The following is a 24,649-nucleotide window of genomic DNA, read 5'->3' as shown; positions in this document are numbered from 1 at the left end:
CTATCCCAATCAACTTCTGAGATTGAGGATCCTGCACATGACAACCAGTAGAAGAAAACTGAACTAAGTATCCAGAATCACACAATTGACCAATAGAGATAAGATTCAAAGTAAGAGCTGGAACACAATAGACATCTGACAGTGACAAATTATGTGTATTAACTGAACCAACACCTGCTAAAGGTAATGGTGTACCATCAGCAGTCATAACAGACATAGATGGGTTAGAAGGACGCAAGTCATTAAAGAGTTTTGAATTAGACGACATGTGTTTGAAAGCACCTGAGTCAAAGATCCATGAGGAAGAAATACCTGAGTGATTCTGTGATAACAAACCTATATGAGTGGAGGCTGACATAGCATGTGGTTGTGTGGCTAAGAATTTCTGAAACTGCTCTGCTAAGTCCGTCAACATGGGATTGGATGAAGGTGGTGCTCCAAGTATGGATGAATCATTAGGTGGCATGGTGGCAGCTATGTTAGCATTGGGACGATAAGATCGCTGGTGTGATTGAGGTTGCTGCTTTTTCAATAGCTTTGGACATTGAGACTTCCAATGTCCTTTTTGTTTACAAAAGTTACACTCATCAGTAGCAGCTCGCACATAACCCTTATTCTGGTTCTGTGTGAACAGTCGAGAAGGTACAGCCAACACTGAGGTGCTAGATGGAGGAAGAGATACTTCTCCTACAAGAGATTTTAAACGTATTTCTTCAGCTACAAGTTCACTAACCACCGAATCAACTGAAGGAAGTGGAGTGCGATGTAAAATAGAGCTTCCGAGTCCCTCAAAATCACTGCGAAGTGCCATCAAAAATTGAACTAATCGCTGCTCCTCTCTAAAAGTAATATATTCCTCACATGCTTTCAGTCCTGCTGATTCCGTAAGAGCCAGCTCATCCCAGATAGAGTTCATAGCAGCGTAGAACTCAAGAATACTCATATCTTTCTGATGTAAAGCCCGTATATCAATTTCCAACTGATACCGTTTTGCAAAGTTAGATTTAGTGTATAACGTTTGAAAATGCTCACAAACTTCTTTTGCTGTTTCAAACTTTGCTGATTGTGTACCAATAGATTGCTCAACGGAATTGTGAATCCAAGTGAGAATTTTCGCATTGTTTGACTCCCAATTATCTAACTCTGTTACATAATTCTGAGCAGTGTTCTCGGGTTTCACAATAGTTCCGCTAACATAGCCCCATAATCTTTTTCCCTTTAAAAAATTTCTCATCACTGTACTCCAATACGAGTAATTTTTACCATTTAGTCTGACACTAATGAATTGAAGTGAATCATCTCTTTCAGTAGCCATCATAAAGTCAATAAATACCAACAATAACCAACGTACTTCCACAAACTATAGTTAAAATATACAGCACAGTATACGTATAACCAAATTAATACCACCAAAAGATCAGAAATTTACCAAGGAATAAACTGCCTTTTGGAATAACCCCGAAAAAACCACTCACGCGCCTTCACGCGCCACCACCGCCTCTGCGCGTGGTTCTCACGCGCCACCGCCACGCGCTGCCAAAAACCGATACGCGTCTGACCGGACGTTTCGTCTCAACCTGCTGAACAAGGATCTGGTCTCCGTTTTCTTAATGGATCTCCAGTTTGGTCGGAATCTTGATTTTAAGTTGCTGTCGAATAGGTTTTTCATACAAACTTTCTTTACCTGATTTCTATCTTGATTTCAGCACGACCCAAACAGAAATTTCACAAATTTTAACTCAATTATAGGCTCTGATACCATGATAACAATATAATGAATCTCAAATCAATATGTTGAATCAATTCAAAAGGAAGAAAAGAGAAGAAGAATAAAGAGGGAACCAAAATCTATTAAGCCATCAATTGAGTTTTCAAAGAAAGTATAAAACAGGTTTTATACTACTACAAGGAAACCTAAAAATAATAGGAAACTTACAATAAATGAAAATTACATATTATGCTAAAATAAATAACTAAATATAACATACGTTTTCAAACTTCACTCAAAGACGGCCTAAAAAAACATTGACACACATTGTATAAATGATCATCACCCACCTGTATAAATAAGAAAAATAAATACGAAATAAACAAGTAATATTATCAGAGCTTCTTGTTGCTCGAATCTCCAAAAGAAAATTAGTGTAATGCGATGATGAAATCAAGGGACGAAGCAACTACTGAATTTGACAAAGAATAAAAGAATAATGATCAAGGAAAACGCTAATTGCATGAAAAATATATAAGATACCAAAAAAACATCTAACTTGAAAGAAGGTTAATTCTCGTTGCACTTGCATATACTTCAAACTCAGATTCATAACTTCTAAATTCACACTCGGATTGCGTCCTATTCACATAATGATTGTGCTCACATATAACTGAAAAAAATGACAAATAATCCCTCTATGTTCACCAAATAGGCTAATTCGTAGGAAACAATATGCAGTTGAGGATCAGTATCTGAGCCTCACATGTAAACTGCTCGATTTCGATGTTAAATGCTTTTAACACCATTGAGCAATGGATTCCCCGTGACGTCCGTCTAAATTTTTTTCATAAATCAATTTAATTCTGCGGAAAAAATATAGGGCATAATTAACATGATTTCAGGTTAATTAGAGAAAATTATTATCAAGACATTCCATTTATCCCAAAACATCCAACTCAGATTCAGAGTGATACATAATGTTTAATCCCAATTTAAAAAAATAAATAAAAAAATTCAAAAACAATAAAACTATCTATTTGTTCGGGAAAAACGAAATATAATAGACAGTTTTTCACATCCTGCAAACAAAATCTTCAAATTGAAGAAAAACACAGCGCGGGAAAACAAAAAATGGAAAAAATAAAAACTATAACAGCATATCATTGAGGAAATAATCGAATTTCTGCACTTACCCATTAGAATTTGTGGGGAAATATGCCATTTGAGAGGACGATCGCTGTGACTGGCGAGAAATTCATAACAGAGAGAGGTACAGTGAAGTATAATAACTAAACTCTATTTGTTTGAACTTTTCTTGAATCCTACTTTATTTAGAATTCCTAGTCCAGTAATATTACTTGCACATTTAAAGTCGCATTAGTTATATATATCGAGTAAATGGGAGTCGGGTACCAATTGTACATGTATATGTCTCTGTCTGCACGGTCGACCTTAAATTTGGAATCGTATACATTAAATGGAACCATTCACAATCGATAAAATAGTTTAAGAAAAATAATTATAATAAAAATAATCTTTAACAGTCTCCATACACGTTCTTACGATTGTACGGAGACTGTATTTTTCATAAACTTCTGAAATGAAAATGGAGATATATTAGTAGTAAAATGCAAAATGCATATCTGGGCATTTGGTCTAGTGGTATGATTCTCGCTTTGGGTGCGAGAGGTCCCGAGTTCGATTCTCGGAATGCCCCTTTTCCCTTCTTATTTTGATTTGTAAGCTAATTTTATATGGCACTTTTTCAACTAAAATTTAAATAGAAAGCCACTGTTTTCTATATTTCTGGAGAAGCAGAAAAAGAGTGCTATATTTGTATAATCTGAATATTTTTGGTGAAATTATTAATTCTATTTTTTGAAATATAAACTAATCTTATTTTCCTTCATTAAATGGATTAATTATTCACAATGTTCATGAGAATTATATAACATAAGTTGGGATTAACAATATAAAGATAGACAATTAGTAATTTATTTTAGTTAAAATGAGTAGTATTTACAATTCTATAATTAGTAACAATATAAATTAATAATCCAGCAAGAAATTAAGAATGTTTTGTGTATAATCTAAATTATCGACCTTGACACATGCACTAAATAAAATATCAAGTTTCTTTTATTAATTGAAATTCATAATTATCTCTAAGAGGAAAACAATTACAAAATGAATTAATTAAAAATCAGCTCAATTAGTGGCCCTGTTTGATTGCAACATTTTCAATGGAAAATGTCTCGTCCAAGGAAAATAATTTTTACTTTGACTATTTGATTCGCATGTGGAAATGGAATTCGAATTCTTATGTACAACCATTTAAAGCACGTTTTTTGTCAATTCCATGAAAAACGAATTTTTATGGGTATGGTGATTTTTTGTTTTCCAACTTAGGTGGAATTCATTTTCCTTTTCATTCTTCGCAATCAAACGAGGCCTAAATAGTCAATTAGAAAACAAATTTTTAAATATTTACGGCTATTGATAGAAGCACGTGGGATTACTAACCATTGAAAAAGATTGTTTCGATTTGATTTGATGGGTTTAACTGTTTTCACTGGCACCCTTCGATTTATTCATTATTAACGATTTTTTGAAAAGAGAATTTCGAATTTTCATTTGACGGATTAAGATTTTAGGAGTATAAAATTGAGGAAATTGCATAAAACTAAGTATTAAAACTTTCAAATTCAAAATTAGGGGATGAAGTTTACTTATGCAAAAATCTGGTATTATATATATTTAATCCATCCAATTCAATTAAAGCCCTAATCATTTCCCCTAAATTCTTCCCTTATCATATCCCGTCTCTCTCTCTATCTCTCTACCTTATCCTTCCACTATCATCGTCGTCAAGGAGCGACCGTCATCGAAGATTCCTCCAACTCCGAGTGCCGACACGTGACCATCAAAATTCAGACCATTTTTAAACTGTAATAATCTATTCTTACTTTAATTCTCCATCTTCCTGTCTATATCTTCCTCACGATGCAAATCTACTGACACGACCCGTCCCGAATCACCCTAGTGGACTCGAAAGTGACATGCGCCGATGATAGATGCTGACTAGATGTCAAATCTATCACCAAAACTGACTATGAGTTATTTCAAAAAACGCAACAAAATCAAATGTTTTTGTAAAACATAAAAAGAAGGAAAATTTTTTGATTTACGTGTAATATTATTTTATGGAAGATTGTATGGTTGAAAATAAAAGAAAAAAAAAATGAAATGTAAAATAATGAAAATTAATGCGGTTCAAACGGGGAATATAAAGTCCTATATAAATTATTGTTTTAGGGTAGCCTGAATGATACGCTGAATTTGGGCCCAATATAACTTCATACTCTAATAGCCCAGCCCGTATGTAAACGTAATCATCGTTTTTTACCGGTATAAAATTTCCTGAAAACTGCATCTGATCTATTCGTTCAGCTCTCTTTTGATCGACTCTTTTCTTCAGATTGACCAAGCATCAATTCGAGGTCATTTCTAGAAATTTTACTTAATTATGAAATTGTTGTTGTTATTATTATTATTTTTATTTTTTATTTTTTTGCAATTAATGGTTGTATAGGGATGAATAAACATTTCCTGTGATTTTTATGTTGTTTTCGCTGTAAGTTTTCTCCGGTTGTTTCAATTTTGCTCGAGATTTTCTCTTGTCTAACTTTTGGCAGTACTTAATTTTGGGGAGTAGAAATTAGGTTTTTGAATACGTTATTACCGAATATATGCAAAATTAATAAAGGTTTTTCCGAGTAGGATTTTGAATCATGTTTTAATTTGCTTATGATTTCTTGCTGCAAAAAAGAAGATAATGGGAGTAGAAAAGTTCGTAAATTTTAGGTGAATTCAGTTTCTGCCCCTGTCAATTGTATGAACTGAAGACAATTAAAATCAGATGTGAAACCTAGCTACCATATGTGAATACACAAGGAAAGTTATGGAGAGGCATTGAGTTAAACCAATTTTGAAAGTAAGGGGAAAATGAAAAGGTAGGAGTATCTGGCTATCAAAAAGTACTAGAAAGTTATAGTACATTTGATTGTAAAGATATCACTTGTTATGAACTGTTCTTGTTCTTTCTCATACTCGAGACCATTTTCATAAGTGTAAAATTATTGTCTTGCTGGTGTTTCAAATGCGAATATATCACACGGAAAATGTTCTTCTCATTTCCAAATGGCTGAACTAAAAAAGAAACTTGTCAATTTTTCTGTTTGATCCAAAACAATACATTTTGTTTAGCTGCAAAAGACTTTCATTTACTCTTTAAGTATTATGCTTTTTGGAATTCTTAACCTTTGCACGCCTCCGTTACCTTTTGGGAGGCCTACGCCCCCTACGCTCCTGCCTCCCTCCTACCCAGGAGTCAGGTCGCGAAAGCAGCAATCGGAGGAGATTCCGCTCTTTCTTTAGTTTTTGGAAGTCCTAGTTTTGGTTAAGGGATTGTTGAATTCTTGCCTTGGAATAAATGGAAGAAAACCGATCCAATTCGTTTCGTAGTCATAGCTTATTGGCCTGAGATTCTCCATTGAGTGTCTATATTTGCTGTTGCTTAATGTCAGAATGCTCTTTGTGATTTAGAAATGAATTCACTTTCCTCATGCATACAATTGTCGCATCTCAGGTATTTGCAATATTTCATCTGATGTTGAGAAGAGGTTTGGATAGCAGAAGAAAAAAGGTCGTGTAGCCACTGAATCTACTTCTGAAGAGGTGGTTTCTAACAAGAAAATGCCAAAAAACAAGAAAAAAGGTGGGGATGCCACGGAATTTAAACAAGTAGTTTCTGTCAAAAAACCAGTGGAAAACAAGAGAAAAGGCGAAATTGCTGTGGATTCTGTTTCAATAGCAGGACTTTCTGGCAAGAAGCCTCTCAGGGCTCTTGAGCCTGAATCTCAGATTGCAGGCAAATGTCTGATTAAGAATTATGCACCAGGCAACGAAGCAGAAACCATTTCAGAAGTTCAGGCCATAAAAGGCAATAAAAGGAAGAGAACAAATGAAGGAGTGGGAGAAAGTAATAATAATAAAAAAGAAGATATAAGCGATGCAAGTTCACATCATGGGAAAGAGAAAAGGGGAATTATAAAGGAGAAGAATGAAGAGGGGAAAAAGGAAGATGAGAAGTCTGGGAAAAATCTTGGTGGACTGATTTTTATGTGCAATACCAAAACCAAACCGGATTGTTTCCGTTACCACGTGATGGGAATCTCAGCTAGCCGGAAAGAGTTTGTTATGGGCATCAAGCCTGGTCTTAAGCTTTTCCTCTATGATTTTGATCTCAAGCTCCTGTATGGAATCTATGAAGCATCTTCTGCTGGTGGCATGAAACTTGAACCGGCTGCATATGGGGGGGCCTTCCCTGCTCAGGTTGCTCTCTTTAGATACCCCATCTTTGTTTTGCATTCATTCTTAACCCGAGGATATTTTTACAATGATGATTTGTCATTCTACAGGTCCGCTTCACTGTTCATAGTGACTGCCTTCCACTACCTGAGAATATATTTAAGAAAGCAATCAAAGACAATTATGATGAACGGACACGCAAGTTCAAGACAGAGTTAACCGCATCCCAAGTAAGAAGATAACCATGTCTTTTTCATTTATCAGCATTTTTATATTTTTCAAAATGTTTATTTGTAAAAGTCGAACTGCAAATATTCCCAACCCCTGTCTCTTCCTTGCAGGTAAAGCACCTGTCAAGCTTATTCCAGCCAACCCCAAAGTTGCATTCAAGTGGTAAATCTTTGGTCCGGGGTTCGGAACCCGTGCCTGCACCAAACATTTTGCCAACAGCAATTTTGCACACTGGGGAGAAATTCAAGCGTCAAGGCAGTAGCAAAACAGGAGAAGATATTCTCCAGTTTGATAAAGAGAAGAAATTATCTGAGCACCAATTAATTTCTACTGATGTTCCTTCACAGCGTCCGCTTTTTCTCACAGAGCAAGAATACAGAAATTATGGTCTTCGACAGGGAAGTAATCTCTTGCCAACTGCTGTAGGTGGTATTGTTGGCCATGCACGGGAGCCTAGAAATCTTGAACAAGAGAAGGATCAGTTTCAAAGGAACCCTGCTCCTATGAACAATGTAACTTTACAACAGAGAGAAGTCAGTCGACCTGATGCTACTTTTCTCAGTGAAAAAGAGTACCGCACTTATGGACTCAGAGGTCCCCATGAAATGCCGACTGAAGTGTCTCCTGTCATAAGAACTAATCAAGCTGCCAAAGAGGCATATAATCCTTATGATGAAAGCACCACATCGTTGGTAAATCGATATCTCTCGCTGCCACCAATGACAGCAACAGCACCTGCCAGATTACATTCTCCTATAAATTATCCAAACTCCACCAGTGGTGCTGCAGTTAATCCTGGAAGAATGATTCCTGATGGAGAAAGATCATATTCATCATATTTTCCTCATGAACTGTCAGAATACAATCGAAGACCATATCCATCACATGCTTCCAGGGAACCATCTGAATACAATCAGAGATACAACCTCCTTGGCGGCAAGAGCAAATCCACATCCACAACAGTCTCCGACCGCTATTCTTTTGGAGGACCCTCTGTCTCGCGGCGCTGAGTGTAATCTTTGTATTTGTCTCGTTATCTTCATCAAAAATTATGTTTTAAGAGGTACATCTTCCACTCTCAAGCTTTCTTGTGTGGATCAAGATTTCATCGAAGAGTTGTAACTTTGCATAAATTCTCTTTGTTGTACATTATATTTCTGTACTTGAGTTCAAGACTCCTAAAACCCATCTGCGTGAAGAATATCAGATTAACTGTTGAGAGGATGTGATGTACCTTTTATGCTAAGACTTTGCATGCTGATTGATGAGTCGCGTGGGTCTATTCTTGTCTGAATCTGTCGGGATTAGCACTATCCTTACTGTTTAATCTGAGAATTTGTTCCACCAGTTTGCTGCAATTCAGATATAAACTGTGGGTTGCTCCCCGGGATTGGTAATCAATCTTAATTCAGGATGGAATTTCCAAACAAGATAGATGGTACATCATGGATTCCAGTAGCATTTTTTAGCTAATGTATATCATCGGCTCATCGTATACTTCCAATGAATATTATTGGTCTTCTACTTCTCCACCAACAGTGAATGATTTTGGTCACATTTGCTAAAGAAAATCTCGTTCAAGACCACCATGTGAATGCAGGAGGATGTCGGAAATTTCTGGTCTGGGATTGGATTTCAGCGAAAATATTATGTGTTGTCGCTGTTATTTAACTGATATTGAGCTCTTCAAGCGCAGACGATCCATTCCCTGTGTTTATTTCTCTGCTTAACGGATGCAAAACATTTTGAGAAACCTGTAATACTTTTCTTCTTTCGTTGTTTCTAGTACCGAGAAATTAAGTTTTAATTATTGTTAGCTCAATTTTTGTTGCAAATAACATTTGAAAGTACCTACTTGGGTTCACTTTTAGAAATTTCCTCAAATATAATCAGTGTCAGAAAACTAAGAGAAAATAACTACCACAATTTTTGGACTTGTATCCTAATAAACAAACGTGGAAATTACAAAAAATCATACTTTTAAAAATGTGAGTTCTAAAATCAGATGGCAAGTTTCACCTTTCAAATATCAGATATATTATTTTTAAATGTTAAATATTAAATATACAATTTTCATCCCAAACCCTAAAATTATTTCCACCATTTTTCCCTTTCTTCATGGCCGTCTCTCCCTCCATCATTTTCCCCCTCTCTTCATCTTCTCTCCTCCCTCCACCACAGCCACTCACGACATTGCCGCCACTCCTCCCTCGCACCATTGCCACTCGCGACGACAGATCGTGAACTGATCCCAAGCAATAAGCTCCTAGTAACAATTGTACACGAAGGACAGAATTTCCAACAATACTTTCGCCACCCAAGCCATCGGAGGTGACTGCATCAAGCTCAACGTCAAAGGCAACATTTCAACGTCAAAGGCAACATTTTCGAGACTACTGTATCCACCATCCGATCCGGGGTCGGGACTCCCTATATCTGATCTTTCAATCCGACCGACTCAGGATTCGGTGTTCATAGATCGGATAGGAGATCTTCTCCATCCTCCTCTCTCTTCTGCGGTCCAACCGCCTTCTTTCCACCGCCAAACGCTTCTCTAATCAGGTTAATTGGTTTGTTGGTTTTGGGGTGGTGGTTGGTGTTTTGACGACGATTTTGTTGGTGGTTGTGGTGGCAGCAATGATCTTGTTTGGTGATGGTCACAGATTGATTCGTTGTTGTTGGCAGTTGTGCTGGTGGTTTTTGTTAGTTTTGGGATGGTGAGGCAGTGTGTGACGGTGGTTGGGGATGTTGCTGTGCGAGTAGAGCGACGAGCGATTTACACATTCCTATACCATTGGTGGTGTTTATGATGATAGCGAGAGTTCACTAGGTTCCTGCAGTTGGTGGTTTTTGTGATGTGGTGGTGTTTTGCGGTAGTGTGGTTATGTAGTGAATTTGGGTGGTGGCGGCGCTATTAGTTGTGGTCTATCTGGCGGTTACGGTAGTTCTCATGGTGGTGCTGGTTGTGAGCTAGTTTCGTTTTTGGTGGTGCCGTGGTGATGGTTCCTGTAATGGTTTTTGGTAGTGGGTGTTAGTTTGTTTTGAGATGGTGGATATGGTGGTGGAGGAAAATTGTGACTAGCAATTGTATATGTGACTTTCAATTGTGACTATGACTTTCAATTGTGACTCACAATTGATTAAGTTGTGATCGAAAAATTAATCGTGATCAATTAATTCAATAATTTGCAATGAGTAAATAAATTGTGACAAATAAAAGTTCTGAATATGTGGTCCATAAATAATATGTGACCAATAAAATTTTTGGATTTGTGACCAAAAAATATTCTGTAACCTATAAAGTTTTTGATTTGTGACTGAATAAATAAGTTACGATCAATAATTTGATAAGTTGCGACTAAAAATTAATCTGTGATTAATTAATTAAATAACTGTGACCTAAATATATTAATTAATAAAATAATTAATTAAATTATAAATAGATTTTAATAAAAATCTGATTTTTGAATTTTGAAACTTGTTTTTTTAATTTTGAAATCTACCATACTTAATCTTTCACTTATGAAATTTTCCCTAAACAAACCCAACATGTAATTCTTTTCTAATATGCTAATGTGCTTGTATATTGAAATCAACAATTGCATAGACTTAGGCTCCGTTTGGTAGGGATTTTTTGCCCCAAAAATTTGATTTTTTGACCGTTATTTTACTATTCAAGCCGTAATTTTTGACTTCTTCTCTCATATGTGGACCCTACTTTTCTTCTAACGGTCAAAAAATCAATTCTCAAAATCCCTACCAAACGGACCCTTAGTTAGGGAGCTTATTAAATTGAGACTTTTGAAAATTTTGAGACTTTTTTAAGTGATGACTTTTGTGACTTTTCGGAGGCTTCTATGAATTTTCATTTTAAAATTTTTATAGGTTTTTATGGAATTCAAAAAACTTTTGAAAACTTTCATTTATAATAAAATTCACTTAGATTTAGTGTGAAATTATCATATATGAGGTGTAAATTCCCACAATTCCCCTTCTCTTTCTCCTTCTTCTTCCTATATTATAATAATAATGATTTAAGACCTTAAATAAATGAATAATAATCAAATATAAAAAAAAATGAATGAAAAAAGAAAAGAAGCTACAAGAATCCAGTTCACTTTTTTCATAGAAAATGGAGATAAATAACGTGAGAGAGAGAGAGAGAAATGAAATATAATCAATTAAAAAAAAAATTATGTCCATGAAAGGTTAAACGAAAGAAATATTGGAAAAAAAAATGGTATTTTTTTCCGTGAGAGCCTCCCAAGATCTTGTAATTAATGAGAGATAAATTTTAAAATTTTATATGAGTACTTCTACTTTGAAGTTAGTACTCAAAAGACTTAAAATTTGAATATCCCAAAATTTATAGAGACTTCTAAAAAGTTTTAATTAAATACACCGTAATTTTTAGAGACTCTTTAAAAGTCTATAAAAGTATCAATTGAATACACCATCACTTTCAAAGAATCTCAAAAAGTCTCAATTGAATACCCTAAACTTTTTAAATCCCAAAAAGTCATTAAAATTCTCGATTGAATACTCTCCCCCTTAGATTCAAAAGTTCACTAGCATCAAACTTCAACCTTAAAACGGTGTACATAACATTTTCGAATGCCAAAAATGACAATTCATTTCAAGGAAACAACTGCAGAGGGGATCAGAGGACATTAAGCGTTCTGAAGCCCCTCCCTCAAATGATGGTTTCAGTTCTAGGTACATATTTGCAGTCTACGGTTCTATTAAGGAAGAAAAAAGGCCAAGACCACTAACTTCTCAGCACAATTTATCAGTCATCTTACAGCAATCTCATACTGATGCCACTGCCCAAGAATGCATTAGTAACGAACTACTGATTAGTCTCAGAAGCATGGGCATTCATATTAGAAACATCAGTGCCTCCACTTGTTGGTACAGGGGCATTCCCTTGATACAATTGTGGTGTAAACATTGGTGGGGCACCACCAGAAGTAGGCGTTCCTGCACTTCCAGGAACCGTTGGAGGAGGAGGAGCACTTGCAGGCATTTGGAGACCATTTGGTTGTCCAGGCAATAGAGCACCAGGTGGAGGTGCCATCTGGGGCATCGGAGGACCCACATAACCTGGCAACATAAAAGGACGGTAGATATGAAGTTCTGTAGAAGCAGAATAGCATTCAGATAGACCAGACTAAGAGCATGTTTGGCACATGGTGGTGCCCTGGACTGCCAAGGTCATGTGAATTCAAACAAAAGTGAAAAAGAAAATTTGAAAAGCTTAAAAGTTAACTTAACCATTCAGATAGACCAGACTAAGAGCATTTTGGCACGTGGTGGTGCCCTGGACTGGCCAGGTCATGTGAATTCAAACAAAAGTGAAAAAGAAAATTTGAAAACCTTAAAAGTTAACTTATAAGTAAATAAGTAACTTTTAAAATAAATAACCATTTTATAGGTCTTGAAAATAAGTTACTTAGCCCCAGTTTGACAAAATTCATAATATGGTCAAATTTCATTTTCAACCACATGCCAATGGACCCACTATTACTATACACTTATCCACCACACAATTCTATGTATTTATAACTTAAATTGTCTATAAATTCTTCCCAAATGGAGGCTTATATTGACAGTTAGGTAACATTACCTTTTTCTTACTCAAAGAAAAAGTTAACGTTTTCAAAACATGTTTGGAAATGCATTGTACTTAAATTCATCTCTTACTTCTTTTTAAGCTTAGCCAAACATGCTCTAAAGAATATCTATTAGCTAATGATATCCATACAAAAATTCCTAGGATTATAAGTCCCAGATCATTCAGTGTTTTGCTATCTTAAATCGTAAGACACATAGATAACCTAGAAGACTAGAACTCGTGTTATTCCTGGGACATTTGGCTGGATCCAATATGAGCTGGGCAACAGCAAACAAGGAAGTAAAATTTAAGGGAAAAGACTGGCATCACATCAAAACGTTTCACATACCTGGAGCTCCAGGCGTGGGCCTTGGCAAAACTGGAGGCCTAAATCCTGGAAATTGTGCACCTGGAATCGGCATGGGAGTAGGTAGAATCGGTAGACCAGGTCTCAGCTGAGGGTATGGAGCAGGAGGCCTAAATGCCCCAAGATGTTCTTTGACTTTTTGATCAATCAAACTTTGGTTCAATTGTGCCTCATATTGCTGATAGTAAGTTCTCACATTTGCCTGCTCAGTTAGCAGATAAATGTATAAAATGACATTTATGTAACCCTTCAAGCGTGAAATAATACAAAGTTGCAGGCAGGTGGAATTGAGAAAATACCTTATGTTTGTATCCAGCATTATGTTGTTTCCTAACAGAAGGCTGTAATTACACCCAAAAAAATAAGCAATATCTAAGTGAAGACTCTACTAAATTAAATATCAAATAAATGCTAGAAGTGTGAGGAATGATCCAGATAGTTCTTCAAAAACCAAATTTACTAAAAAGGCTAAATAACCATGAGGAGAAAGAAAAGGGATATAAAGTTAAGCCCCCTATTTTTTTATGCTTGCAAAACCAATTCATAAGAAATAATAACAGAAAATGAACAGAGAACAATTTTTCACACGACAACAATGGTAATAAATTTACACAATATTGGAGCAATAGCATCAGTGTCTCGTTTCTTTTTCCATGGATAGATTATGAATATCAGGAACTCATTAAGAAGAAACTATTCAAACGAACAACTGAAAGGGAAAATAAAAAATTTTTACAGAAGAAGGGTGATGACTTACGGAATCATGTGTCAAGTAGGTGTCGCAATAATCACAGTAATACCTGAAGACATAAACAAATAAATAAAAAATTGAAATAAAATGAACACTATATTCAGGTTTATTAGAGAGAGAGAGAGAGAGACCTAGGCATCGTCTGATATGAAGAACTTCGTTAACAACCTGAGGAAGATCAAAACCAAAACAAAAAAATCATAGACCAGAAGGAAGAACAAAACCCTAGATCGCATGAAGCATAACAACAATTTCCTACATTCAGAAAATCACACATTCATATTTACTGCATAACTCAACTAGTTTTCTAATTGAGATTTTGAGACCCAAGTCGAATTTAGAAGTTGTGCCCTTAAGTAGTTGTCTTTTATACAGCCAATCCCTGAAAAATCAAGCTCAAACAAATAAAGGGATACTTTTTTGTCTTTCTATTTTTTTGTTTGACCTACTCAACTAACACAAATCTTCGTCAAATATTATGATAATCACCTTGTCTGCAAACATGATGTATTCATTTATTCAAACCAAACCACATATCAACAGAAATAAGCAAGAATGAACCACTTCCAACTGAATGCAACAGATTTCACCACAGCAGCATAGATGCTCAGAAAGTGAGAGTACAAATCTTCCCACGAGAATAGAATTCCATCAGAAACAAAATTTATCAACAAAAAGTAGCTTCTAGTAACTTTTAAGAACAACCAAGCATAAATTCATATAAATGATTAAACCTAATCAAACAGAAATACAACAAAAATTAGCAACACAGGCCATTTGATGTGATGCAGCCCAAACAAAGTAATACAACAAAGATTGATAAAAAATAAAAATAAAAAGGAAAAAGAAGCAAAAATCCGAAGATATTCTTCTATCCAAAACTAAAGATATTTTGCCAAAGGTAAGCACGGAATTCCAACAGCACAGCCAAGAATTAGCGACAAAAACAATAATGATTCAGCCAAATTCAATACTATTACTCATCTTGGTACATTAATTCATCCATACCCATTGAACATAGTCTATTCAAAGCTAACCCAATGTATAGTTCTATTTAGATCAATGATAATTAGAAACAAACACAAGTATTGCAATAAGCATATCCCAAACAAAGATAAAGAACATAACAAGTACTATTAAAGATATCAAACCAAACAAAAATTACAAAAATGGCCTACTTCTACCCTTGGACGAAATCAAGGAAGTTTCGGTATGCAAAAAGACATACTCAAATTGTTGGGCGTAACCATAAAAACTACACTATGCTAATACTTATATTGCTTACCCGAATTATTGCAGTCGGTTGACGAGATTGGATTAGGGAAGAAGTTGGGACGAATATCGATTTGCGATGAGATACTGAGATTGCTGGGAACTGAGGAGACGTCGGCAATTTCAGAATTTGGGAGAATACGATTTGGGCTTGGGCTGGATGTTACTAAATGGGCCAATGTTCTAAATCAAAATAATAATATCAAATTTTGGACCCGTGTGAAAAATTACCTAGAAATCTACATTTAAAGAAGAGGAAATTACACAATAGCAGGGGTTTAAACATCACAATTCAAAAATCATGGTTGAAGCTTCATTATACAAATTCAGGTATTGATTTAATAATTTAAATATTAATTTCACCCAATTCAATTTCCAATCCCTAATATTTTTCCTCATATTTCTCTCTCTACCATCTTCTCTATCTCTCCTTATTCTCTCACTTTTTTCATCACAAAACACGGCGACGACAGTAGGGTTCATAACGGCGACGACGCATTGAGTCAACCTTAAGTCCTTACAGGCGACGATTATGTTTTTTTTTTTCTCTCTCTACTCCTCTGAAGCAACCTCACTCAATGGCTCTGTAACACCTCTCTTCGATCTCCAATCAGGTTTTTCGATCTCATCGTTGGTAGATTTAGATCTCACTCACTCACTCCGACGACTACTTATTTTTGTTTGTGGAATGGTTTTTGTTTGTGGCAGTAGTGGCATAAGGATGGATTCGACTATCGTGTTGGGGGTTGTTGGATAGGCAGTGGTTTTGGTGGTGGTGTGTGGATTGTTGGTCATGATTAGTAGTCGCAGATGGTGTGATTATGCAGGTGGGGGCAAGGTGGTGATCTTGCGAGCAGTTTTGGTTGCAGATGGTGTGGTTAGGCAACAAGTCATTAAAAAAAATTTCATTTTGTGTTTTGCGATGATGGTGCCCCTGACGATGGCTGTGTGTGGTGGTGGTGTTGTTGGCGATGGTTGTTGGTAGTGGCAATTTGGGTGGAAATGGTGGTGAGATTGTGCTTTGGGTGTTATTATTGTGTTTGGTGGTGGAGGTTGGGTGGTTTCCGGTGGCGGTGGAGGTGGCTGGAGAGCTGGTAGAGTTGACCAAATCTGGTAGTGACGATTTTGTTGGTGGTGATGTCATGGTGGTTTAGTCGAGGTGGTGGGGGCGATAGCGATAGTGATAGGGTGAGGGTGATGGTGACGGAGGAGGTGGTGGTGGTATGTGATCCACCGTTTGACCTGTGACCAATGTGACCTTAAAATTTGATAATTGTGGCTAACAAATTCGAAAATATGTGACAAATATATAATCTATGACCTATAATTTTTCATCTGCGATCAATGATGAGAACTGTGACATATAAAAATTTTGATTTGCGACCTCAAAATAATCTTTGACCAACAAAACTTTTTGATTTGTGACCAGGAAAAAATCTGTGGCCACGAAAATATTTGTAACCAATTAATTTGATGATATGTGATCAGTAAATAAATATGTGACTTATAATTGGAGATATGTGACCATTAATTGTGTAATTGTTACTTTTATTATATTTAATTATTAAATATTTATATATATATATATATATATATATATATAGTGGAATTGACACCTGAATTTTGAAATAATTTAACAAGTTGGTTAGTTTTGAATGTGATTCTTATATGTAAAAGTTATGTATTATTCTCTTATGTGCCTGAGGTGGCCGCTCACCACGAGGTCGGGCTTGGCCGACGTTAACTACATCCCCATTGGCAACATATGACAAATCCAAGTCGATATGTCTATCAGGATATAATGGTGAATCCAATAACAAGTCGGGTACCAAACTTCTATTTTTGTGGACTAAACCTTTTATAAACACTAGAATTCGGACAATAGAAACATATTATGAATCCTGAGGACACACACACACAAGTTCATGATTTGCACCCCTACATGCATGTGCAAGAGAAAGTATCTATCTTACAAATTATTACGCTCTCATAAAATGTGGCCATATACAAATTAGTCATTTTCTTATCATTTTTTCCATGAGTGACGAATTACAATTGCTTTCCCTCCAACACTTAAATCACCTCCAACGAGTACATTTTAAATTTTAATTTCCCATTTACTCGAACATCGTATTGGACAAGTAAATATACGATTTCGATGCTTCTACAAAGGAGAATGTGAATCTACGTCGATCTTTCAAAAAGAATAATCGACCTCAATCAAAATTATGCCAAAATAACTCTAGTCTCCAACATTTTCTTCCCTCTATACGTGGTGTCTCACACTTAATTGTATGAAAGCTCTTGATTTTCTTGGCATTATGTAATATAACTCATCTTGGTATATACATGCAAGTTTATACGAAAGCCTTTTTACCATAATGTGGAAATTTAGAAGTCAATCCTCGTTCCAAACATGATGTGAATACCAACGAGAATTGAATAAATAAAACGATGAAATGATCTCACCTACATTTTTGAAGTTCTGAATCCCTAATTTTGATTAGTCTCTGTGTAGATAATACAAGTGTCAAGTTCTCTCATTTGTCAATTTTGTCAACCATTTCTAAAAATTTGAACCCCAACCTTAATGGTCCTCCACCGTCCTGTTCCTGGAGTAGCGTGAGAGAGGTTAATCGCGGATATGTCCCAACAGGCCAAGAAATAAGAGCTGTCTGTACACTGATATCCACAAAGAGTTCCAATCCATGTTTGAAGAATTGAACTATAGTTCGCATATTGTGAAGCTCGAGTACCACGATCACAGCTGCCTTTGACATGGTTAAAACCCGACTTGTGTTGCAGTGAGCCATAAAAAGGGACTCCACTGTGCATCATTGAGTACCTTGTTCTTTTAGTAATCCATTTGTATATGATTCCAGGTTCTACTAGTAGAAGGTCATCAGGGTCTCTACAAAGGTCGAGTTCTACATGTACCCTAAGCATGTGGTTGGGACTTGGGAGGTTGGGTATGACAGTACTTTACAATCCCATCTAGTACCGCATTTCGAGTACGCACCTAATCGTTTTGTATTATTTTGAAGACTACCTACCTTCTCTCCTCGCCCAAGATGCTTGCTTAAGCCACCTAGTGGTTGTCAAAGTAGTAATGAACAAGCTATAATGTTACCTTGAGTTATATTTGATGTTATCTTGCATTAATTAATCAGTTATCTATCTGACGTTGAAAAAATTTGTTAGAGGCTTTGCAATTTTCGCAAGATTGCCTCGACAAACTACAATTACCTACATAATATTGAACCTAGGTCCACGGCTACAAGTGATCCAACTCGACCTCTAATTTTCTTTTATAAATCAAAAATGAAAAGATAGGATCCAAAATATTGGATTTGAGAATTTGCGATCGAACTAGTAAGTTTACATAAAAAAAAAATAATCTATAAGTATTAATGTTCATCTTATTTATGCACAAACTCAAATCCTGAGATTCACCACAAATTTATTCACCAAAAAATTGATATGTAATGCTTTTAGTATTTAACATAAAATAAACACTTATGCTCATAAAATCGTTTCTCTACTTTTAAAATATTTAATTTTTTATTTATAAGTAAAAATAAATTATCAAAGTAGACTGCTCCCAAGGTCGTCCAAAGGACCCAAAGGGTAGTGAAAGTCTTCGAAAAATACTACATTTGGGTCAAGTCTGAGGGACAAAGTGCCACATACCTCCATGCAGTCTAATTCAATTACACGTTTTAATAGTTTTGTGACTTTTGTCAAAACTATTGCTACAATATTTAATCTTTACGCCAAATTATAATAACAAAATCGATATTCAGTTCAAAAATAGATATAATTACATCTAAAAATCGAAAATTAGAACCCCAAGTAATTCAAGAACCAGCCTTTCACCCCAAAGTTGGTTGATTTATGTTAGAATTATATTTATATTTTATTATCGATTTGATCGTTTATCATTTTTAGATCAATGTTCAAACTAATTTTTACAATATTGTTTAAGATAAATACACTATATAACATTGGAATATATAATCATACCAATATTGACAATCAATTTCCAAACAAAAACTTTATAATTTTGTTGTCTAGATCTTAATGGCTACTTATGCCCATTTGTACAACTTGATGCTGGATATTGATGAAATATTGACTTGTAATTCATTAATTGTGTACAACAAATATGTAACAAAGCACAATTATTAGTGATATTTTAATAAAGTCAAATCTTATTAGGTAGTCTGTCATTCCACTGAACTATTGGGTCTTGAGTCCAACAACCCTTAATCTTGCATTGAAATTTGCACAAAACACCAAACCCTGTTTGGCTTAGCTTTTCAAGAATAGATTTTGTTAAAATTGAATTTTTTTCTATAGAATATGTGCTTAAAATGAAAAGAGAAGTTATAAAGATAAGTGCAAAATTATTTTATTGATAGAATGGGTGAATCTAAATGAAATTGAGGAAAAAAAATTAAAAAAGTGTTTTTTTCGGGATGCTTTATTTCTTTCTAGTTATTAAAATGCTTCGAAAATTGGATGATGATCATTATTTGACACAAATCAAATGTAATACGAAATTTCATATATGCAAGTACAATAACTTCAATGTAACTCATAAAATAGTGTCCCAAGGATTTTATCTCTCTTTTACCTTTTTGTAGAATTTTATTATGAAACATGCTATGGGTACATCAATTTTCATAGCATGGTCTACAACACACACACATGTAATTGGTGGGGTCCATAATTAAAATAATCGTAAATCTCACCTTTGCGAGGAGACTGTGAAAAAAACTGTAAAAGAAATGTTGTACAATCAACTTTTTCCTTTTATTATTTGATATATAAAAACAACTTTTATCGAACGGTCGTCTCATGTTTAAACATGATATATCACATCGTGCTGACTTGTTATCAGTCAACTTTCTAAAGTCGCATAATAGATAAAAAAAAAATTGTATTTTTATTTATTTATTTATTTTTGCTTGAACATAATAATTTATTCGTGATTCTAGAAACTCTAAAAAATTTCTGTTACTTTCAACACCAAGTCAAGTAGAGAATTGGTCATTATAGTCGTCTATAACAAATTCCAGTTAAAATCTATGGTCTTACCATTTTTTGTTTAACAAAGCAATCTTTCTTAAACACTAAACAATATTTTGCAATTCTTTTCTGCTTTATCCTTTTGGATATATATTAAAAATTAATATAAGAGTATGTTTGATTGACTTTATTTTCAATGAAAAATATCAATTTTCTATCTAAATTTCTATTTTTGGAATATTTGATTGACAATTTTTTCATATAAAATATTTTCTAACTTTTGATCACGTGGCCACATTTTTCTCAAAAACAAGATTATATTTTCTTCAGGGAGGTGTGAATTTTATTTTCAGGTAATTCATTCTCTCTCCCTCTCTCATCTATCTCGTCTACCCATTAATAAAAAATAGACGAATATAATATTTTTTGGTTGAAAACTATATCAATCAAATACATTTAATTAATAATATTTATACAAATAAGTTCTAAACAATTGGATTACCTAAAATTTATTTTCTTTCCATGCACATTTCATGCTCGTAATTAAACGCATCCTAAGATAATTACTGTAAACTCTTAGATAAACTATCTTTTAACTATCATTTCTCTACAAACTCAAAATTAAGTTTACTGATTTAGTGTAATTAGTATTTTTGTCAAGGTGTTCTTGGATCAATAATGTAATTTGCAACAATTCTTTGACTTAAGACTTTCTAAATTCCCAACTATGCACAAGTCTTATAACGGATTATAAATAACATGGATTTAAACTTAGTGCTCGTCTAATATGAAATTAAACGTGCTCTTTATTTAAAAACATAGAAAATGAATAATAAAATACACATGGAAAAAAAAAATTCTCGTTGGTTTTTCTGGACAGATGTGTCCTAAATCCTAAGTGAATGATTATCTGGCAGGTACGAGGTGATTAGTTCCAATATTTTCCTAGAAAAATAGGGGTTTTGGTGGAATTTTTACTCTGTGCTGACCTTCTAGAAGAAGGCATATCTGTCTAAATCTGTCTAATGCTTTTTAATACCACGCCACGCCACCCCCAAAAATGCAAAGAATGTGTATATAGTAGGCCCCTAAAGATTGCCAAAACCAAACAGTTAACGCAATAAAGAAAATGAAGTGTCAAACAAGACAGCCCACTTCATCTTTTCGTGTAAATTCTCAGAGGAAAAAGAAATGTATATAAAGTGTATCTATACGTTCATTTTTGTTGATTTTCTTTGTGAGTTTTTAGGGTTCTTCTGATAATAATATGGATAAGAGGGCAGTCCTTGATGTGTCTTGTTTGATGCTTTTTGAGGCCAGTGGTGATTCTGAGATTGACGGTGTTGATGATGCGACTGTGGGCTCATTCGAGGAGGACGAGGATGATGCAGAATCATGCAGTTATGAATCATCTGATTGGAAATGCATTAAGAAGATTGAAAATGACTCCGATCAAAGGGTGGATATTTTTTGCTTGAAAGATGATGAAGAGGTTGAAAATGATGGCAACCATGGGGAAGTGGAGGATGTGGTAGAGCAATATTATTGTGGTAATTATAAGGCGGCGGAGGTGGTGGTGCCTCCTCCGCGGCCGCCTAATGCATCCGAAGAATCTGAGGTGGCCGAGAAATTCAAGAAACCTAAGGTTTGCGATGATCCAGATACGAAGATGATGAATCAGAGGGACAAAGATAGGCTCTTCTGGGAAGCTTGCTTGGCATCTTGACTTTTTTGAAATAAATTTCTTGGATTTATATTTATTTTTTTCCCCTTTTATTTGTTTGGGAGATTAAAAAATTGTTAATCACCAATTCCTTCTTGTTTTTCTTATTTTTTGTTCTAATTTTCTAGCTGCAACATAAGAAACTTAAAATTGTACAGAGTAATGTTATGATTTTACTCTCCAAACAAAAAGAAAAAGAAAAAGGTGATTCACGTTAAGGTACTTTAGTATAAGTCAATATCTATAATCTATTAAAGTATCATATCAATGGAAAATCACTTTTTGACGATTTTAACCTCTTACAATTTAATTATTTCAATAATACATTGCTTTTCGTTTTTTGATATGTAATAAATATTACATAATTATTGTTGTTTATGAAATTTGTGTTTTTAATTCTCAATTAATTAATATTCACATTAATCTAGATTCAATGAATTTTCACTTGATGAATCTTGAATTATATGAATTTAGAATTATTATAGATGAATTTATTCATATTCATATATCTACAAATTTTAATGGGTGTTTAAATTTATTTATTAACAATTTATTTTATAGTATTTTTTCATTACAAAAAATTTGAACGTAGAAATTGAGTTTTAAGAGTATAATTTGAGTACAATTTTTTCTCTTAAATTTCTATACTAAATTTTATTTTTTTTAATTCGTCCGAGACTTATCAAATCTTCTAACAAACTGGTACCAAATATTATTTTTACATCACTTATAAAGTATTTTAAAATAACTTACTATATACTTTCAACTTTGACTAGTCTTTATAAGCGTCAGGACAGGTTCTTATAAATCATTTCGATCTAACTTATATTATTATTTTTATTTGAAAACCTAATGGTTATTATTCTTTATCAGCACAACTAAGACTTTATTCTCCAAGCGAATATTTCATCTCTAGACAAAGAATTGATTACAAAATCTATATTGAAAGTGAGTTAACAACTACGCATGCATGATACCTTGTATTGCATTGTCCGCAAGCCTTTGCAATGTTATACGCTATCATTAGCTCAACCAACGTCTACAATAATAGTTTTCATAAAGTGTCAAAAATTACATGATATTGGTACGTTAACCTATGGAATTACCTCTGGGGCGGACGCAGATATTTTACATTAAGGGGGTCACAATCAAAATATTTTACATTAGAGGGGTCACAATCAAACTATTAAAAAAAGTGACGAATATTTTTTTTTCCTTTATATGAGTTATAAACTGTTATACTACTTTCAATCTTAATTATTTTTGCATCTAAATTTATATATATATATATATAAGAAATCAATCATTTTTAGGATTTTTTTTATTACTGTTACTTTTTCCTCTCAATCAATTAATTTTTTTAAAATAATCTAATAAATTTCCTAATAAAAATTTTGATGTCATTTGAAAAAAAAAAATTTAATTAATCGAGATGAAAATTTAACAAAATAGGAAAAAAAATCCTAAAAATGATTGAATTTTTTTATATATAATTTTTTTTCAAATATAAAAATAATCAAGATGAAGTATAACAATTTATAACCTCTATGAAGTAATAAAAATTTTATTAAGAATTTTTACGTCAAAAAAAAATAAAATTTGACGTCATACCACATAAAATTTCCTAATAAAATTATGTAAATTATATTAAGAAATTTGTCGCGCAAAATAATAAACATTAATAAAATAATTGATTTTTTTTTCAACAAAGACGAGTTATACATCTCTTTTTTAGCATACACGTTTGACGTACGTTTAACTATTTTCGATATTCATTTAGATTATTGGATATATTTATAGTATAGTTTTCGAAATGAGTTTCGAGAGGATATAGAAGATTTATGAAAACGGCTAGCGTATAATCGTTAAAGAATTTTTAAAGTTAGCTTGTTATCAAAATTCTCGAAATATTAGTTTGGAATTGCCTACTTTGACTTGTCGTAATATTTGCTACGATTGGCCATTTCGCACACTATTAATGACGTGAAATACTATACCGTGAGTACTTCAAAATGATATTAAGAATGTAATATTTTAATTTCGTTTGATATTTTATAGTGAGCCCGAAAACTAAAACCAAATTTATTTATTTATTTTTTCTTTTTATTTTTTATTTTTTGGAAAAAATTGGAGGGTCAAGTTACCCTATAAGACCCTCCTTGAGTCCGCCCATGGGTTACCTACACTTCTTAAGATGTGATGCCTCTTAGAAAAGGTAAAGATAGCTACTCTAATATTGACACCAAGAGCTACATGCTATCCCAAAGATGATAATGTAACCAGAATTTTGTATATTTTCGCATCGAATCTAGAATCTGACTTGATATCAAAGTGCATACATCCACTACACCGCCCGAAAGTTACAAGGGCTTTGCATATAACTTGTGCTTTTTACGGTGCAGATCTATATACAACTAAATGATGAGATGATCACAATCTCTTAATTAATTGAAATTTAGGGCATGTTCGGTAGTTATTATGAGAATTCATTTATTGACCGTTAGATAGAAAAGTGAGTCACATCTGTGAATGAAAGAAGTCAAAAATGACGACTGAAATAGTAAAATAATGGTCAATAA

At 34.0% G+C, this 24,649-nt stretch overlaps 2 protein-coding genes, 1 long non-coding RNA gene and 1 other non-coding gene across 4 annotated transcripts; 2 read left to right on the top strand and 2 right to left on the bottom strand.

Moving 5' to 3' along the window:
- Positions 1-1,839: 1,839 nt before the first annotated feature.
- Positions 1,840-3,046, bottom strand: LOC111412408. The gene is made up of 2 exons (XR_002706057.1): positions 2,905-3,046; positions 1,840-2,058 (listed from the first exon to the last, which is right to left on the bottom strand). It is a non-coding gene; the product is annotated as an uncharacterized LOC111412408 (long non-coding RNA).
- A 310-nt stretch (positions 3,047-3,356) lies between these two features.
- On the top strand, positions 3,357-3,428 carry TRNAP-UGG. The gene has a single exon. It is a non-coding gene; the product is annotated as a tRNA-Pro (tRNA).
- Positions 3,429-5,046: 1,618 nt separating this feature from the next.
- Positions 5,047-9,134, top strand: LOC111412407. Its single transcript, XM_023043331.1, has 4 exons — positions 5,047-5,211; positions 6,360-7,105; positions 7,192-7,311; positions 7,423-9,134. The coding sequence occupies exons 2-4, from the start codon at positions 6,467-6,469 to the stop codon at positions 8,320-8,322; spliced, it is 1,659 nt and encodes a 552-aa protein (XP_022899099.1). The 5' UTR covers positions 5,047-5,211; positions 6,360-6,466; the 3' UTR covers positions 8,323-9,134.
- A 2,706-nt stretch (positions 9,135-11,840) lies between these two features.
- Positions 11,841-15,478, bottom strand: LOC111412406 (U1 small nuclear ribonucleoprotein C-like). Its single transcript, XM_023043330.1, has 6 exons — positions 15,330-15,478; positions 14,176-14,212; positions 14,051-14,093; positions 13,593-13,634; positions 13,276-13,495; positions 11,841-12,415 (listed from the first exon to the last, which is right to left on the bottom strand). The coding sequence occupies exons 2-6, from the start codon at positions 14,181-14,183 to the stop codon at positions 12,162-12,164; spliced, it is 567 nt and encodes a 188-aa protein (XP_022899098.1). The 5' UTR covers positions 14,184-14,212; positions 15,330-15,478; the 3' UTR covers positions 11,841-12,161.
- Between the last annotated feature and the right edge of the window lie 9,171 nt (positions 15,479-24,649).

Source organism: Olea europaea, chromosome 16, assembly GCF_002742605.1.
Source record: "Olea europaea var. sylvestris chromosome 16, O_europaea_v1, whole genome shotgun sequence".
Taxonomy (NCBI): domain Eukaryota; kingdom Viridiplantae; phylum Streptophyta; class Magnoliopsida; order Lamiales; family Oleaceae; genus Olea; species Olea europaea.
Note: the sequence above shows the minus strand (reverse complement) of the source record. Positions and strands in the feature narration are given on the sequence as shown.

Coding starts and splice junctions, on each gene's coding strand:
- LOC111412407 (XM_023043331.1), top strand. CDS start 6,467: ATGCCAAAAAACAAGAAAAAAGGTGGGGATGCCACGGAATTTAAACAA. Junction 7,106..7,191: donor GGGGGGCCTTCCCTGCTCAG/GTTGCTCTCTTT, acceptor GTCATTCTACAG/GTCCGCTTCACTGTTCATAG. Junction 7,312..7,422: donor CAGAGTTAACCGCATCCCAA/GTAAGAAGATAA, acceptor TCTTCCTTGCAG/GTAAAGCACCTGTCAAGCTT.
- LOC111412406 (XM_023043330.1), bottom strand. Junction 13,496..13,592: donor ATGCTGGATACAAACATAAG/GTATTTTCTCAA, acceptor CTAACTGAGCAG/GCAAATGTGAGAACTTACTA. Junction 12,416..13,275: donor GCCCACGCCTGGAGCTCCAG/GTATGTGAAACG, acceptor TTATGTTGCCAG/GTTATGTGGGTCCTCCGATG.